The 14,746-nt window shown below is 44.6% G+C and overlaps 1 protein-coding gene and 1 long non-coding RNA gene across 2 annotated transcripts in view; one reads left to right on the top strand and one right to left on the bottom strand.

The window, feature by feature from the left end:
- Positions 1-14,746, top strand: part of LOC143905293 (uncharacterized) — a 96,746-nt gene that overhangs the window by 65,541 nt on the left and 16,459 nt on the right. The window lies entirely within an intron of this gene.
- On the bottom strand, positions 7,179-14,352 carry Jra (Jun-related antigen). The gene has a single exon (XM_077419907.1). It carries the CDS (start codon positions 12,950-12,952, stop codon positions 12,125-12,127), a length of 828 nt encoding a protein of 275 aa, XP_077276033.1. The 5' UTR covers positions 12,953-14,352; the 3' UTR covers positions 7,179-12,124.

Raw genomic sequence — 14,746 nt, 5'->3', positions numbered from 1 at the left:
ATGCAGTAGCACACATAGCGAAGAGCTACGATCAATTCAAGGACATAGGCTATAATGAGAGACCGCCAGTGCGGAATTCGCGATAATCACCGCGTTCGCCGGCGCGGGTTAAACGCGCGCGCGCTCGAGCGCTGCTCGTTCGTAACTCGTAACTCTATACGGATATACCGACGCGATCATCGCGCGACCTCGCATTTTTCTCCATCGTGGTGTCGGATCACTCTCTTAAGGAGATCTAGATGCGCGGAGAGCTAGGCCTTCGGATATGGTACTCGCGACGCGACCTTCGCCTGGTGCCATCCATTTTCAGTCGATTTCGCGGAATTGCGCTTTGATTCGCGGCACGATATTCCGCCGCGATCGCCATCAGGATTTGTTTTCTCCTCTATTCTATGTCGAAGCGACACTCAATCTCATCATCGTAACTATATGATTCTCCGGTATAGCTGACAATCAAACGCGCGCGTTTACGAATACAAATCCTCGAGATTTCGTGTCCGCACGCAATTAACACTATAAGCGCTAGTGTACACTGACGCACGTTTCGTGCCGCGTGCATAGATTTATGAAGATGCGCATATTGCATAAACGTGTCCCGGGCGTTTGTAACGTATAAATTCCGCGAAACTGAATATTCAATTCCGCATATGTTACCCATATGCTTTTATACGCACATTCTGCCTGCGTCGGCCTTTATAGTATGCACCACCGCGCACTAGCGCGTCCGCATAATCGAATTCTCCGTTAGCGCATTTTTGTCTCGAACACCGTGAACGCTAAATGGGGTTCGTCATGCGAGCGTTCCATCTTAACGCGTTCACTTGTAAGAAAAAAAAAACATTATGATTTAACATTCTACATTCGTTTAAGGGGGTCATCGCGTGTGACGGCTTCAAAAAATCGATTTTTTTTTTTTGCATAAATCTAATCTAGAGCATGCATAGAATATACTGGCAAAGTAATTTTCCGAAATTCGAAGTCATTGAAAAGTTACAGCAGTGAGAAGGTAAGGTGTTTAAGCACGCAGTTGAGCGCTCGGCGCTTTCAAACGCGTTTTTCTCAAAACTGTATTTTTTAAACTGGTGTCCATGATTTCTCGAAAACGGTTCAATGGATTTAAATAAAATTTGAATGGTAGATTCAGCACATGTGTGGCTATCGCGGGAACTAGAATTTTTAAAAAATATTGAGCCGTTTTCTGTCCGCATAAAAAAATAGTCGCAAAAAATCATGTTATTTTGAGTTATAATTTTTAAAAGCATGCAAACAATTGAATTTTTAATATTTTCAAATAATCCTAGTTCCCGCGATAGTCATTTATCTATAGATTAAAATGCAATTTGGCTTTTTTATTTTAGATAAACCAGTCTGCCGGAATCGTGGACACCGTTTGTCTGCTTTTTTTTTACATGGGTGCCATTCCAGTGATGTAACTCGCCATCGACGCTATATTTTCAAATAAAAAAATTTACACATATAGTTTTAGATGTAATAAATATATAGTAAAAATTTAGAAGCTCTGTATTTTTTCATTTCGCCGCAAAAAAATGCAAAAAAACCTTAAAAAAAACGGTCATCACACGGGATGACCCCCTTAATATATTTTACGTTTTATCTATAAGATATTTCTATAATTAATTATTGTTATATTTAATCATCTGTTTGAGATATCTTTTAAGTTCTTTACATTCCAATCGCCAGCTTGTCGCTTCCGCGAGAAGGCCGAGCGAAAGGCTCCCATCGTCGCGCCATCGCTCCGAGAATTCTCGGCGATAAAGCGAAATCCGTTCCACATACCGCACGTCGCAGATCTCTGATGTGCGTTCTTTCAGGAAAGTGATAACGGTCGGGCGGCTCACAATATCGCTACTACGATTGCTCGTCCCCGACATACGTATCGTCCTGCGCGGAATTATCACAATTAAACAGAAAAATCTATAAATATCTGTCGCGTGAAACGCACCTTCGATGTTTTCGCGAAAAACAACGCACGTTTTAGAAGCCAAGCGCGGATGCCACGAACGAGACACCTGATGTACAGGGTGTTTCCGGGAGCACCGATCGATCGGTTAAACTGATAAAGGAATCTTATTTGGTTCGTTTGAATTTCAGTGAGTTTCACTTTTCCGGAATCCCAATTCGAGATCTGTTGCCCGAGGCGTTTAACATCGACGCGTCGAGAAAGATGATTTCCCGAGGAAGAACTTCCGGTACCTTCTGAAACGTCCTGTACGACGATGCGACGAAGATACGAGAAGCAATTTACAGTCTTATCTCGTCGTCGTGTTCGTACACGCACAAACGTGCACGGAGAGACTTCGCCTCACTATTCCAAGCCCTCGATTCTCCGATCGATGAATTATGCGCTCTCATTTGACTTGCGCAAAATCCAGCTGGTTAATATCTAGACACAGTTGCGCAAGAAAGAGCTAAGTTCAAAATGTGTGTGCACCGCGTTTCCGGACTGTAATTAAAATTCTTGGCGATAAAACGCTTTTTTTATCTCGGACATTTAAAACACAGTTCGATTTTACGGCGAAAATAACAGTTAATGATATTATCGGATTAATATAATAATGTCAATAATAAACAGACGTTTCCCTCTAACTAATTATAGATGAACACAATAAACATGATTTTTCCTTTCTTACATTATCATCAGTCAAGTATGCGAATGCTAATGATAATGATCAGCTGTTTTTCGTGTAGAAACAGCTGATTATTCATAGCCGGTGTTTTGAGCAAAATTTGCCTTTTTGTATACAAGTAAGTCGTCGACTCCAAGTTCCCGAAAGATAACGCTGACATTTCTTTACGCGCATAAATTACATTCTCCGTGGATACTTAATTGCGCAATCCATCATCTTAATAATCGACACCATCGAGCAGCGATCGAAGGTCAACCTCGTTCGTAAAATATATTCGACGTTCAGCAGCAATAAAATGCTCGTGTCGATTTAATATTTAAAATCCTCATCCATTTACATGCACATATTTCACGCAACCTATTTTCGTGTATATCCTTCTTCTCATTTTATGACACATCTTCATAATATATGTATTATTAAAGCACCAAATAACAAGATTAACAAGTTTCGAATAATATTACACTTGCCGATCATCTTAAATTTATAATTTAATTTAGTATCTTGATGAGAATTTATCAGTTTTAATTTTCGATAAAATTATTCTCTCGGTATAATATTACTTACGTTGTGTTGGTCATATTATTCTTTTATATTTGTAAAACGTAAATGCTATTTTGCTTATAGAGGAATATGACTTAAATTTCATAAATTTTTCAGTTTTGGTGATCTTTTTATACGATACATTTATACACAAAAAACTTTAGTGTAATTCATAGCGCTAAAAATAAAGATAAATAACGAAGTCGTCAGCATATATCTTCTTCTCCGGTCCGAATAAGCCAGTCCTGCTCTCCTCGAGATTCACGTATACACGTGTACGCAGTCACTTATCTCTTACATTCCAAAGCCAAGGTAAACAGTAAGAAAAGAAGAGGAAAAGAGAGAAACAGAAAAGAAAACGTCTCGCGTCCTCCTACTCCTCACCGACGATCGTTCCTAACCTGCCGCCAAGGTTTCGGTACCCCTTTTTTTTCATTCCGATCGATGTAATCGTCGCGATACCCGCGATCGCGTACGGATTTCACGTTAGAGATCGATCAAATTCCCGAGAAAGACATCAGCCGACCTCGGAGAATCGCATCGCGGGCCATATGCATGAATCGAGGGTGCAACGGGGGCGATATCTCCTTGCGATATTGTTCGCGTAACGTAGCTGGTTTTATTTTACTGCTATATACGTCCGAAATAGCACAGATCTGCAGTAACGCTCTTTTGAGTCAAACCTTCGGTCCTGTATCCGACTGATTTTTTTATTTGGAATCACCTAGCGCCGCGCGCGCCGAAGCGACGACGACCATACGCTTGCGAAAGCCGCAACCGGCGCGCGGCGCGCAAAGAACGGCGGGCAGATCGGCGGGAACGCTGTTTGCTCTTCCCCGTTTGCGATAAGCACGCATTCAATAGCTAAACGGACCGAAGCGCGCGCGCCGATAACGGTCGCGATAGCGCCGTCGTCGATAACGCGGTGATATCTCCCGCGCGCACGCGAGCCGAAGCGACGACGGCGTCCCGGGCGTCCTCTGAATTTTTATCTCCGGTTTAGGCCGCGTTGAAAAACGCGACGGAACCGTGCGAGTCGCAATTTGATTTTCTCTGACCCGTGGCCGCGGCTCGTAATAATTATTAATATTATTATTACGATCGCACAATATTAGCATTGCAATCGATAATAGAAAACGATCCCACGGTGAAAGACAATTTTGCAAGTAAAATATTAGTCCATTAAAAAATTAAATGTACTAGATTATTATTAATGCAGAACAATGAAACAGTCTATAGAGAGAGAGGAGAGATTAACTCGGGAACTCTCACTTTTTTGCAAACGGTTACCTGGGGTAATTTTTACATTCCAATTAAAAGTCATTGTTATTAATACAAATTGCATATTTTTCATTGTCCATAATTTATTAGTATGTGTGAGGACAATATAATATTGTATATAGATTTATTTAATATTTTCTGAAAAAAGAGAGTAAGGAAAAACTTAAAAAAATATTTAAAAGACGAAAAAGAAGCACATTAAAATTACTGTGATGTGAGCTTTATCTTTTCGACACTGGGATGTAAAAATCATCATCAGGTGACCGTTCCCAGATTAAAATAACCATATTGATTTCCATTTCATAACTTTCTAACTTAATAATGTCTGCAGGTTTTTCTCTTTCTCCCGCGTCTTCCTGTTTCCTTCGACGATAATTCACGCGTTTATTCCGTATTCGCACATATCGCCGCAATTGCGTTCGCGAGTGTAGCATCTCGCCGTGTGCATTCCATGCTCGGCGGAATTTATGCCTTATCGACTCATCCGCGGCCATGAATGCGCTTCCTACGATCATCTTCCACCTTTCCCCCGCGACGCGACGGCCGGATTTAAAGAGCTCGCGGCTTTGTTTCGAATGTCCTTCCGGATAAAAATAACGCGAAAAATTATTAACGGCCCGAGTCCGTCGGATGTAATTAAAGCCGTAATTTTAGGCGCGACCGTCGCGATCATGCACGTCTCTCCTTATATCGCGGATTCCAAAAACCGTGAATAATTCTCGAGTAGTATATACGACATTCCTCCGTGTGACATTTTAATCCTAATAAACGTGGCTCTCTCTATTTTCCGCTGTTGTTGTCCTTCAAAGAATTGTAGATTTATTCCCTAAGCGAAGCTAAACACGCGAGCGCGAAAATATTCCATCATAATATAATCTGAATTGCATCATGCATAAATGCTGATTTTCGCGAAGATCAGTATTCTGTAATTGTGAAGATCTTTACTTAATTTCGCGTATGAAACTAAACGTTGCCTTGAACATGAGTGAAAATTTTATATTGCTCGGTTATTTGCTGTAAAATCGTTTGTTTATTTTTAAGGAAGTAATTGTACCTTGAGAGAATAGAATAAAAAAAATGAAAAATATAATCTTTTATTAATGTGGGAATAAATTTAAATAACGCGCTTCACCTTTATGCCTACGATTTGATAGAACTTAACAACTAACTAAGCAAAAATGAGAGAGTTAACAAAGGCATCAATTTGAACAATTAAGAATTGCAAGTATTATTGCAGTATCTATAATATTATTAAAAAGATGGTACTCTCTAATGTACATTTATTATTAAGGGAATGATTTGATCTATGTTTATTTAATAAAAAGTTACGTAATATTACGTAATGCTAAACTAAATTTTTATAGGACAGAGTATTGTGGCCCTTAATTTATTGTACGATTAAATTGAGATAAGACGATCATTTTTAGTGATTTCATTTTGATATCTTTGGTTCATTATTAATTTGAAGCATTGCCTTAACAAAGGAAAATAAAACTTAGATTAGCGTTCGTTAAAAAGAGATTCTCAGAATGAAAGGTCGTTCTAATAACTAGAACATTTTTAAAACCGTGCTCGCCCGATTTTAATTAGTACCGAGAACTTTCCCAATTGAGCCAATTAGCCAATTGCGCGATAATTAACGCGGTCGAAGGGGGAGATTTAGCCGCTCTATATATGTTGGAATTCAGTTTCGTTCTCTTTCGTTTCTCGGTGATTCTATCGCCTTTTGCTCTCTATAGAACGGAAATGTAAATCTCGCATTCGAAGACGATTCTCCTATCAGAAATACAATAGAAAAATAGAAATATAGACCGTAATCAGAATGCATTCGAGAATCAAAGCTTTCGTAGTTACGTGAAAAATTACGGAAAACTGGCGAAATATATATTATTATTATCAGGATTGAATCAGGGATTAGAGAAAAAAGAAAGTTATACAACTTGCTTGCATTTAATATATTGAAATTTTATTTTCGTCGTATTTCATTCAAAAATAAAATTATTCGTAAAAAAAGATTTCTTCGCTCTCTGTCGGTAGACAATATATAACATATATATATATATATATATATATATATATATATATGTGTGTGTGTGTGTGTGTATACATATAATATTATTACATTTTATAATAGCAATATTTACTCTCATGTATAATGTTATACGTAACTCTCTACGGCGCGCGCGTGTGTGTGTGTGTGTGAGTGTACGTGTGTGTTCTTATATATCTCTCTTTCTCTTTCACGGGCGTCGTTAACCACCGCACAACACCTCGCCACGCAATATTATATTCTAATGGGGGGTTTATCTCGCTCTTACTGACTAAATCACATGTGGTTTCCGTTACTTTCATACATCTTGCGCCACCGCTCTCCTCGCTCGGGGGGCCAAAGCTCAGAAAAAGGCGCGTGCCCCTGAAAAATGTCGCCCGCCCGATTTATTGTAACTCGAGAAGAAGAAGGCACGCCGCGAAGGCATGTGAATATACGTCTCAGTTCGTACTCGCGAGCCAGCTTCCGCGTATACCCTCGTTTTTATTTCATCACATATTAAAGATGCCCGAGTCGGGCATATCTGACGCGTCGAATGCGGGCGGCAAGAGAATACGGACGAGAAGGTTTCCTTTGGTTCTAGCCCTTTGCGGTCCTATGTCGAGCTGCGAGACGCGATATAGGATTTCGCTTCTGCCTCGCTCTCAAGTGTCTTCCGAATCGCTCATCAGGCACCACGAATCCGAGATTCTGCGATCGAGAGCACGAAGCGACGATCGCGCGTCTCTCGATCGCACATCGTCGCAATGAATAAATACAAAGAGTGCGAATATCCAAGCGAGAGGGAACAGCGCGCAACTTGGTCCACCGATACTCGCCCGCAATATCGTTACGTATAATCATCACTTAAAAGTAATCTGACTTTTTTCCGTATTAAATATCTCTCCCGAATAAAAACTGCTTCATATGTTATAATGAGAAGTAACGTTTCACGCATGAAATCTCTTTGACAATTTTTTTTTTTTTTTGCAAAGTGCAGATTATCATAGCGATCGCTGCGAGTATCGGGGAGTTAATCTTAAGAAATAAATATATCTTAACATTCTCGTGTCAATATTAAAAAAGAAAGTACAGAGAGAGGGAGAACGAGGCCAACGGGTAATCGCAAAAGTCAGACAAGCGCGCAAGTTCGCGCAACACTTTCGGCGTCCTCCTCCTTCTCGACTCGATAAAATGTGCGTAAATCGGAAAGGTGTAAAAAAATCGATCGCGACCTTCGTCGCGAAGAGGGTTGGTTTGTCTATTATTTTAACGCGTTCAATTAATTTGATTAAAGCTCCATTATCGCATCCAAAAATCGTCTGAAACACGAATCGAGCACAGAAAAAGGAGTTTATTTTAGTCCATTTAGAAAACGTTGCGTTTCGTCCGTCCAAAGAAGCGTTCTCGGTAAAATATATTTCCTTGTAGAAGATACGAGTCGCGGATAAATCGATAGGTGTGGTCCGTCGCTCGTCCGGGCACACCCGTTAGATTTCGCGCAACGGCGTTATGCAATGTACATACACGTGAAGAAGACGCGTGCGTTTTGTCGCGAGCGACAGATCTTCAAAAATTCACGCTTAATTCTTCCCTGTAATCAAATCGATTTTCTCATACAATCTAAAAATATCCCTCGAAACAATAAGAAATCGCTCGTTTTCTTCTTAACATAGTCACTTTTATGAAAAGACTTTTCGACGCTGACCTGATTACAATTCGTCCGAGAGACTCGAAAATTCTCGGACGAAGTTACGGGGACGAGAGCATTATTCGCAAAAGATTGCATAACGGCGTGTAATCGCTATTTTTCCCCATCCGCTCCGTGAAGTATTTTTCTTCGCGCTCACGCGCGCGATCCATCTCGTATCAGATAATGCGCAAAACGGCGGTAAGATTGCTTTGTTATTGCTCGCTTGCCCGTACAAGATGTCTCATTCTTTCCGTTCGATTATATCCAAGTTCTTCGACATGCACTTCGAAGAGAATGCAGCGAGAGCGTATATTATACATGTAACAATCTTTTTAACAATCTTTACTCAAAACTCGTCTTAGATCGCCGATAATTTTACGAATAATCGAACGGAGAGATTAAGCATGGACATCCGGGGACAATTCCTCGCGAAGAGACCAGAAGGTTTGCTTATTGTCGATATCGTCGTGCGATAACGATAACTCGCGAGCCTCGGGCCTAAGTCTACGCGAGCTTCGTGACTTCGTATCAAAATCTATCGTGCACGGTCTTGTGCGCGCAAAGTACGGGGACATACAATCGGTAGCGAATGTGCGTACCGTGTGTCGTAAGAGAAACGAGGGTGTATCCCAGCAATATGTGGAGCGTCTGCCGGTCCGGTATGGCGAATATCCGATATCGCGGATGACCGACGTCTCGCGACGCCTCCCGACGCCGTGCAACTTGCGACACGTGGCTGAACGCGGTCGCGACGACCACCGTGTTGTGTACGTGCATCCCCGGGTACCGCACGTGTGTTAAATATCGTGTGTGTATACAATGCGAATGTGTACATGTATGCGGTATGCGGCTCACGCATACGCGTCGCGCGCAACTTACAAGGGCATACTGGACAAGACTAGATGCACATATGACGAAATGGAGTTCCACGCGCCGTGAAACGCGCAGAAGAACCAAGGAGAACGTGACTCGCTGACCGTCTCCGGCTTAAGAGCTAAGGGAAAGATTCGGGGGGAGGGCTTCCTGGGGTATCGCGCGAACGGACGCGGTATATCAATCCAAGCACGCGGATGAAAGGCTATTTTTTGGCGACCTTTTTACCTTTTTTTTTTAAGGTAATTTTTTAATGATATCAATCCACGCGGATATAAGGCTATTTTAATCTTCTTTTTTCGTTTTTTTCTTTTAAGTACGTCATCCGCCGTTCCAATTTACAAAAAGACTATCATATTCTTGAATTTTTTTACGACAAAAACTATTTACGACGAATCATATTCTGTGAAAGATGGTTGGACGAGATAGACCAGTTATAGAATAAATTTCTCGAGTATTCTGATGTGATAATAAGCGTGATCTGATCAATCGTATAATTACGTGATTTACGTCGATTATCCGTAAGTCGGTAATCAGGCGTGATCCGGAAATAAATCAGCACGCGTTAGGCGATTGCAGGGCCGTTTCTCACACCGCGAGCGTACACCGCGTCCGTCCTTTTCGCCCAGGGATGATTCTTCGACAGGTTCAACACGCACGATTGCTCCCGAAACACTAATCTATTTGTACAGACTTAATAGCGCTGGTTTCTCTCCAAAAAGCGGGGTTAAAACCGAGGCTACTTCGGTACCGTCCGACCAACGCGTTGCGGGCGAAGCGACGTCGAGGCACGTCGGAGAAAAATATCGATGCTCTTAGAAGAAATATCGAACAATGTTTAATCGCGATGCACGCACGGGCGAGGCATATACGATCGTAGCGAACGCGTCTTCTGCCGATAGTTTCCAACGCAATATAAATATTAGATATCTCTTTATTCAAATAATCGCTTCTATCCAATCGGTTCAAAGTACGTATATGGAAGATACAGAAACAACCTGTACATATTTTTACAATTTTAACAATTAAAAAATTTTACATATTTACTCGGCGCAACGGATTGCGCCTCTTCATTATATATTTACACATACAATTGCATTTCACCAATCACAATTAGAAAAATACTTTAATTTTAATCTTTCAACTTTGGACATTAACTGTCCAAGATTCGATCTTTTCAGAAAAGTATAGCGTGAAGATTTGAAACTATATATGTAATTTTAATATATAAAAAAAAAAAAATACGCGAGACATACGCTACTTAATAAATCAAGCTCGTTTCGACGCTTTAGCAGTCGTCGATCGATTCTGTCGTCTGGTATACGTTAGAATACGCGTCATTATAACAGACTGCCCTAATGCATGTTTTCTGCGCGCGGCTATAGTACAGCACCGTAATGTATTCCTTAAGAGTTAATTAATTTGTCAATATTTCGTATGCACCAAAGTGTAGAAGTTTCCAAAACTAGCGGAATGCTCGAGTCTCTCTCGCGAAAGTGCATTCTGTTAAAGGCAAACGTGATCTCCCGGTTTGATTGCGCTTATCACATGTATAAAGTCGGTCTCGTGCGGTTCTTTCCGGCGCGATCGCGCCGAAAAGATGAGAATCTCCCGTTTTGATTGACTCGCAAAAATACACAATCGTCTCCCTCGTTCGCGAAAAAAAGAGCCGGCGATGAATCGCGGGGAATCGTCGATAATCGACGAATGTAACGATCCTCGCAACTTGGCACGAGGCGTTTAAATTTTATTCGAGAATCACGGAGCGCAAAAAATCCTCCTCGCGCGTATCAAGGAAACAATTTTCGAAACATGATTTACGTCACTTGCAAAGCGAACGCTTCGTATCGAACAAGCGAAATCGCATACCTCCTACGCGTGTTCGCGTAGAGAAGAAAATCGGCACTGCCGTTCACTGTCGAGAAAGAAAGAAGGGGGGGGCCCCTTCGCTTTCCACGATCTAACGGCAAGGTGAAAACGGTACAAAGCGAATTCGCTGACGGACGACGATCGCGTATACTCGATGACAAAGGGAAGAATGGGTAGAGAAACGAGAAGAGCCTGAGTTTCCGGTAGCTTCGAATCTCCCGCCGGCTCTCTCGCGTTCTCCAAAATGGCCGCCGCGGTACTTCTCCCCCCTCATGCTACTTCGCGCGATGTCCCTCTTTCTCTCTCTCTCTTTCGCGCATGCATACACTCTTTCCTTGTTATACACATTCTCTCTCTCTCTCTCTCTCTCTCTCTCTCTCTCTCTCTCTCTCTCTCACTCACTCACTCACTCACTCACTCTCACTCATACATACGATACACGCGCTCGCCCGTCGCCGAGCGTGCTCGTGCGTGTAAAGTCTCTCGCATGCGCGCAACACGCACGCGCGCACGCCCGCCACTCTCCCAAAAGCATCCTTTACGTTTCACGCTGTACGAAGGCACTCCTTCCTCTTTCTCCACCTCGACCGTCACCTCCTCCTCCTCCTCTTCCTCCTGCTCCGCCTGCCGCATGCTGTTCTTGCCGTCGTCGTGCGCGATCGTCTCCTCCCCGATCGCGTCACAAAAGAACCGAGAGAGAGAAAACAGCGAGCGTGGTGTGGATGATGGACTCCTTATCCCTCCCCCTTTTGTGAGGATCCTTTTTCAGACTGGCAACAGGATCGTCCTTCGCTTCTCGAAGACCGCCTCCTCCGTCCCAAACTCTGTTGGCGATACATCGGAAGATGAGGATGAACTTTGCTTCTCCTTGGCGTCAATCGTAGAAAAAAAACAAAGAATCTCTCCACTCCGGAATTTTTTGAGGTCGAGATAAGAAGGGGGGACGGTTTCCGAGTGACAGCCTCGTGTTTACGCAGCGCCAGAGATCTTCTCTCGATCGCGATCGTAGAAGAGAAGATCCAAACGACACCGACGCGACGCACCGGCCGTACTTAGCGACAAAATTCACCGTTCGTTTCTCTTGCGGAAACTACCGCGAAGGGGCAAGAAAGTAGTGAGCGCGGCGATAGCGAACCCGCGAGGGTTTAACGTTCGTCATCCTCGGCCAGGGAGGAAGGACGATTGGGAGCTTCAAAACTGGTGCTGGTTGCCGACGCCCATGAGATGACAACCGGCGTGCACGTGGTCCATGACCTGCTCCTTGAGCCGGCACACGTGCTCCTTGAGCTTGTGCACGATGCCGCTCAGCTCGCTGTTCTCGCCCTTGAGCAGCTTGACCTTGTCCTCGAGCCTGGAGATGCGCTCGAGCTTGCGCCGTCGGCACTTGGACGCGGCCACGCGGTTCCTCTGCCGCTTCCTCTCCAGCTTGATCTTCTCCTGATTCTCCATGTCGATCGGCGACATCGGCGGCGTGCTCGACACGCTCGGCACCGTCTGCGGCTCGTCCTTGACGTGCACCAGGCCGGAGTTGCTCATGGTGGATTCCGTGCTCTGCACGCTACCGGGCGGCTCCAGTGTCGTGTACGTGGCGCCGTGCATGCCGCCGGGTTCCTGCGAGCTGTCGGAGTGATGAAGCTCGTTCAGCGCGTCGACGAAGCCTCGCGCGTACATCTCCTGGGCCTCGGTGACCGCCTTGGGGAACAGGATCTGCGTGGTCGGGGTGGGTAGACTGGTGACCAGACCGTCCGGCTGCGTCATGATCAGCTTCTCGAGCTCCGGCGAGGCCAGCTTCAACATGTTGAGATCCGGCGAGCTTAGGATCGGCGTGACGTTGTTCAGGGCGGGCGGCAGCGGGCCCAGCCGCGGCCTCTTCGCCTGCGGCCCCGGCCTCTGGCAGCCGTTCAGATCCAGCGTGAGGTTCCGCTTAAGCTGGCCCATGCTGTTCTCGCGACCGTTCATCGCGGCGTAGACGCTCGCGTCCTCGTAGAACGTCTGCTCCATCGTTAGGCTGCGCACCATCGATACCGCCGGGCTGGTTAACTCGCCTCGATTAGGAACAACCGAGGTTTCACCCTCGACTTCTTTCGGTCTCTGGCCTCCGGCCGCGGTTTCCCCGGCAGTCGCGCGACTCTCTTATCCGGCCCGAAATGTTGAACACAACTGCGACGTTCTCCGTCTTCTCAGTCTCTCCTTCCTCTGTGCCTACGTCAACGCGCGAACACTTTGCTCCGCGCTGCGGAGTGATTGCATAACAGCCGCGCGCGACTGTACGCAAAAATTCACTCGCGGTACGACCGCCGCCGCCGTCTCTTCTTACTCCACGCCGCACCTCCGACCGTCCCTCCGTCTCACGGGACTGTCACGTCACACTCGGCGTATCGCGCACCAACCACCGGCGGCACGTACGAGCGAGTCGACCGAAATCGGCGGACAGCGGCAACTTACTGATACGTCGACGGCAACGACAGCCGGCCCGCAGAGGAGCGGCAACCTGCCTGTCTGCCCGTCTGCTCGCCTGCCTGCAACTCCTTGCCTCTGCCCGGCTGCTTCGACTGTCAACACAACAATGACTCGCGAGTCTCGCGACACGACGTGGTGCGCGCGTGTGTGCCGCGTCTTTCTGTCCACAGAACGGAACGCAGCGCGACGGGATCGCGCCGACGACGTGCGTTTGCGCGAACGCGGATCACCCTGTGCGCCACGGTGGCCCGACAACTTGTGAACACCCAACTAAACGTACTCGCTTATATCCCGTGAGTCACGCCGGCCGAAAATAGCACCGTCGTCACCGATCGTGGTGCAGATTGGCCGACGATGTCGACACCCAGCGTGCCCGATTGGCCGGCCGATCGGAGTTACTGGGAAATGACGGACGCATGCGCCCCCGGTTGGACGTCCACCGATAGTGGGGGTCAGCATGGGGGGAGGGGGCATCGAAACGCCGGTAAAAGGGTTAAGGTGCACATCCACCTGACAGACATTCCGGAACAGTTTGATGATGCGAGCTGTCGTGAAATGTCAAAAATGTAAAAGATCGTCTCAGGAGATGATCTACGGCGCGGACGATTTCGACGGAACAACCGACTTTACAAACTAATAAGTTTCTTTCGCCATGCAATGTTGATCGAGGGATCAGCCGTATAGGTGGGAACGATGCTTTATGTTCGCTGTCTCGCTCCCACGCGACCATCTGCGCGCGCGGATCTATCTTCTCCCTTTACCGCTTTGGGCAGGCAAACGAGTTTCTACGCTTTTGCCGAAATCGAATAGTTTTCAAAAAGTTTGTATTAAAAAAAATAAAAAGTTGCGGAACGCGTGTACTCTTGTCAAATTTCGTATTTTCGAAAGTTTCTTGGAAAGCGGCAAAATCTTTGCCTATAGAAAACGCCTAATATAACAGAGTCATCTACAAGTTTCGATATCGTTGAACTTAAAACATTTTCGCCTGCGTCTCTTATGAAATGTTAGAGATTGGCGATTAATTGTTGAGGGCAAAAAATACACTTTCCTAATAAAAATAACTACAGGTAAAAGTTTTATTAATATAGACATAGGATTTTTTTATATGCAGATTGGTGAAAAAAAGCAATTAATAGCTAAGATTTTGTTATTTATATTATTTATAATATTCAACATATTTATACCTAACATATGTTGCAGTAGAAATATGATGGATATTATAAATAACATATGATCTTATAGTTATTGATTGTACTCTTTTCCACCAATCTGCATATAAAAAATGTCTACTTATTAACTACTCCACTTGTCACGTCAATATCGTTTGCATGAAAATATATCTCTGTAAGCCTT

The sequence above is a fragment of the Temnothorax americanus genome, unplaced genomic scaffold (assembly GCF_048541705.1).
Source record: "Temnothorax americanus isolate GAGA-0224 unplaced genomic scaffold, ASM4854170v1 Scaffold6, whole genome shotgun sequence".
NCBI lineage: Eukaryota > Metazoa > Arthropoda > Insecta > Hymenoptera > Formicidae > Temnothorax > Temnothorax americanus.
This window is presented reverse-complemented; position numbering and strand designations above follow the sequence as displayed.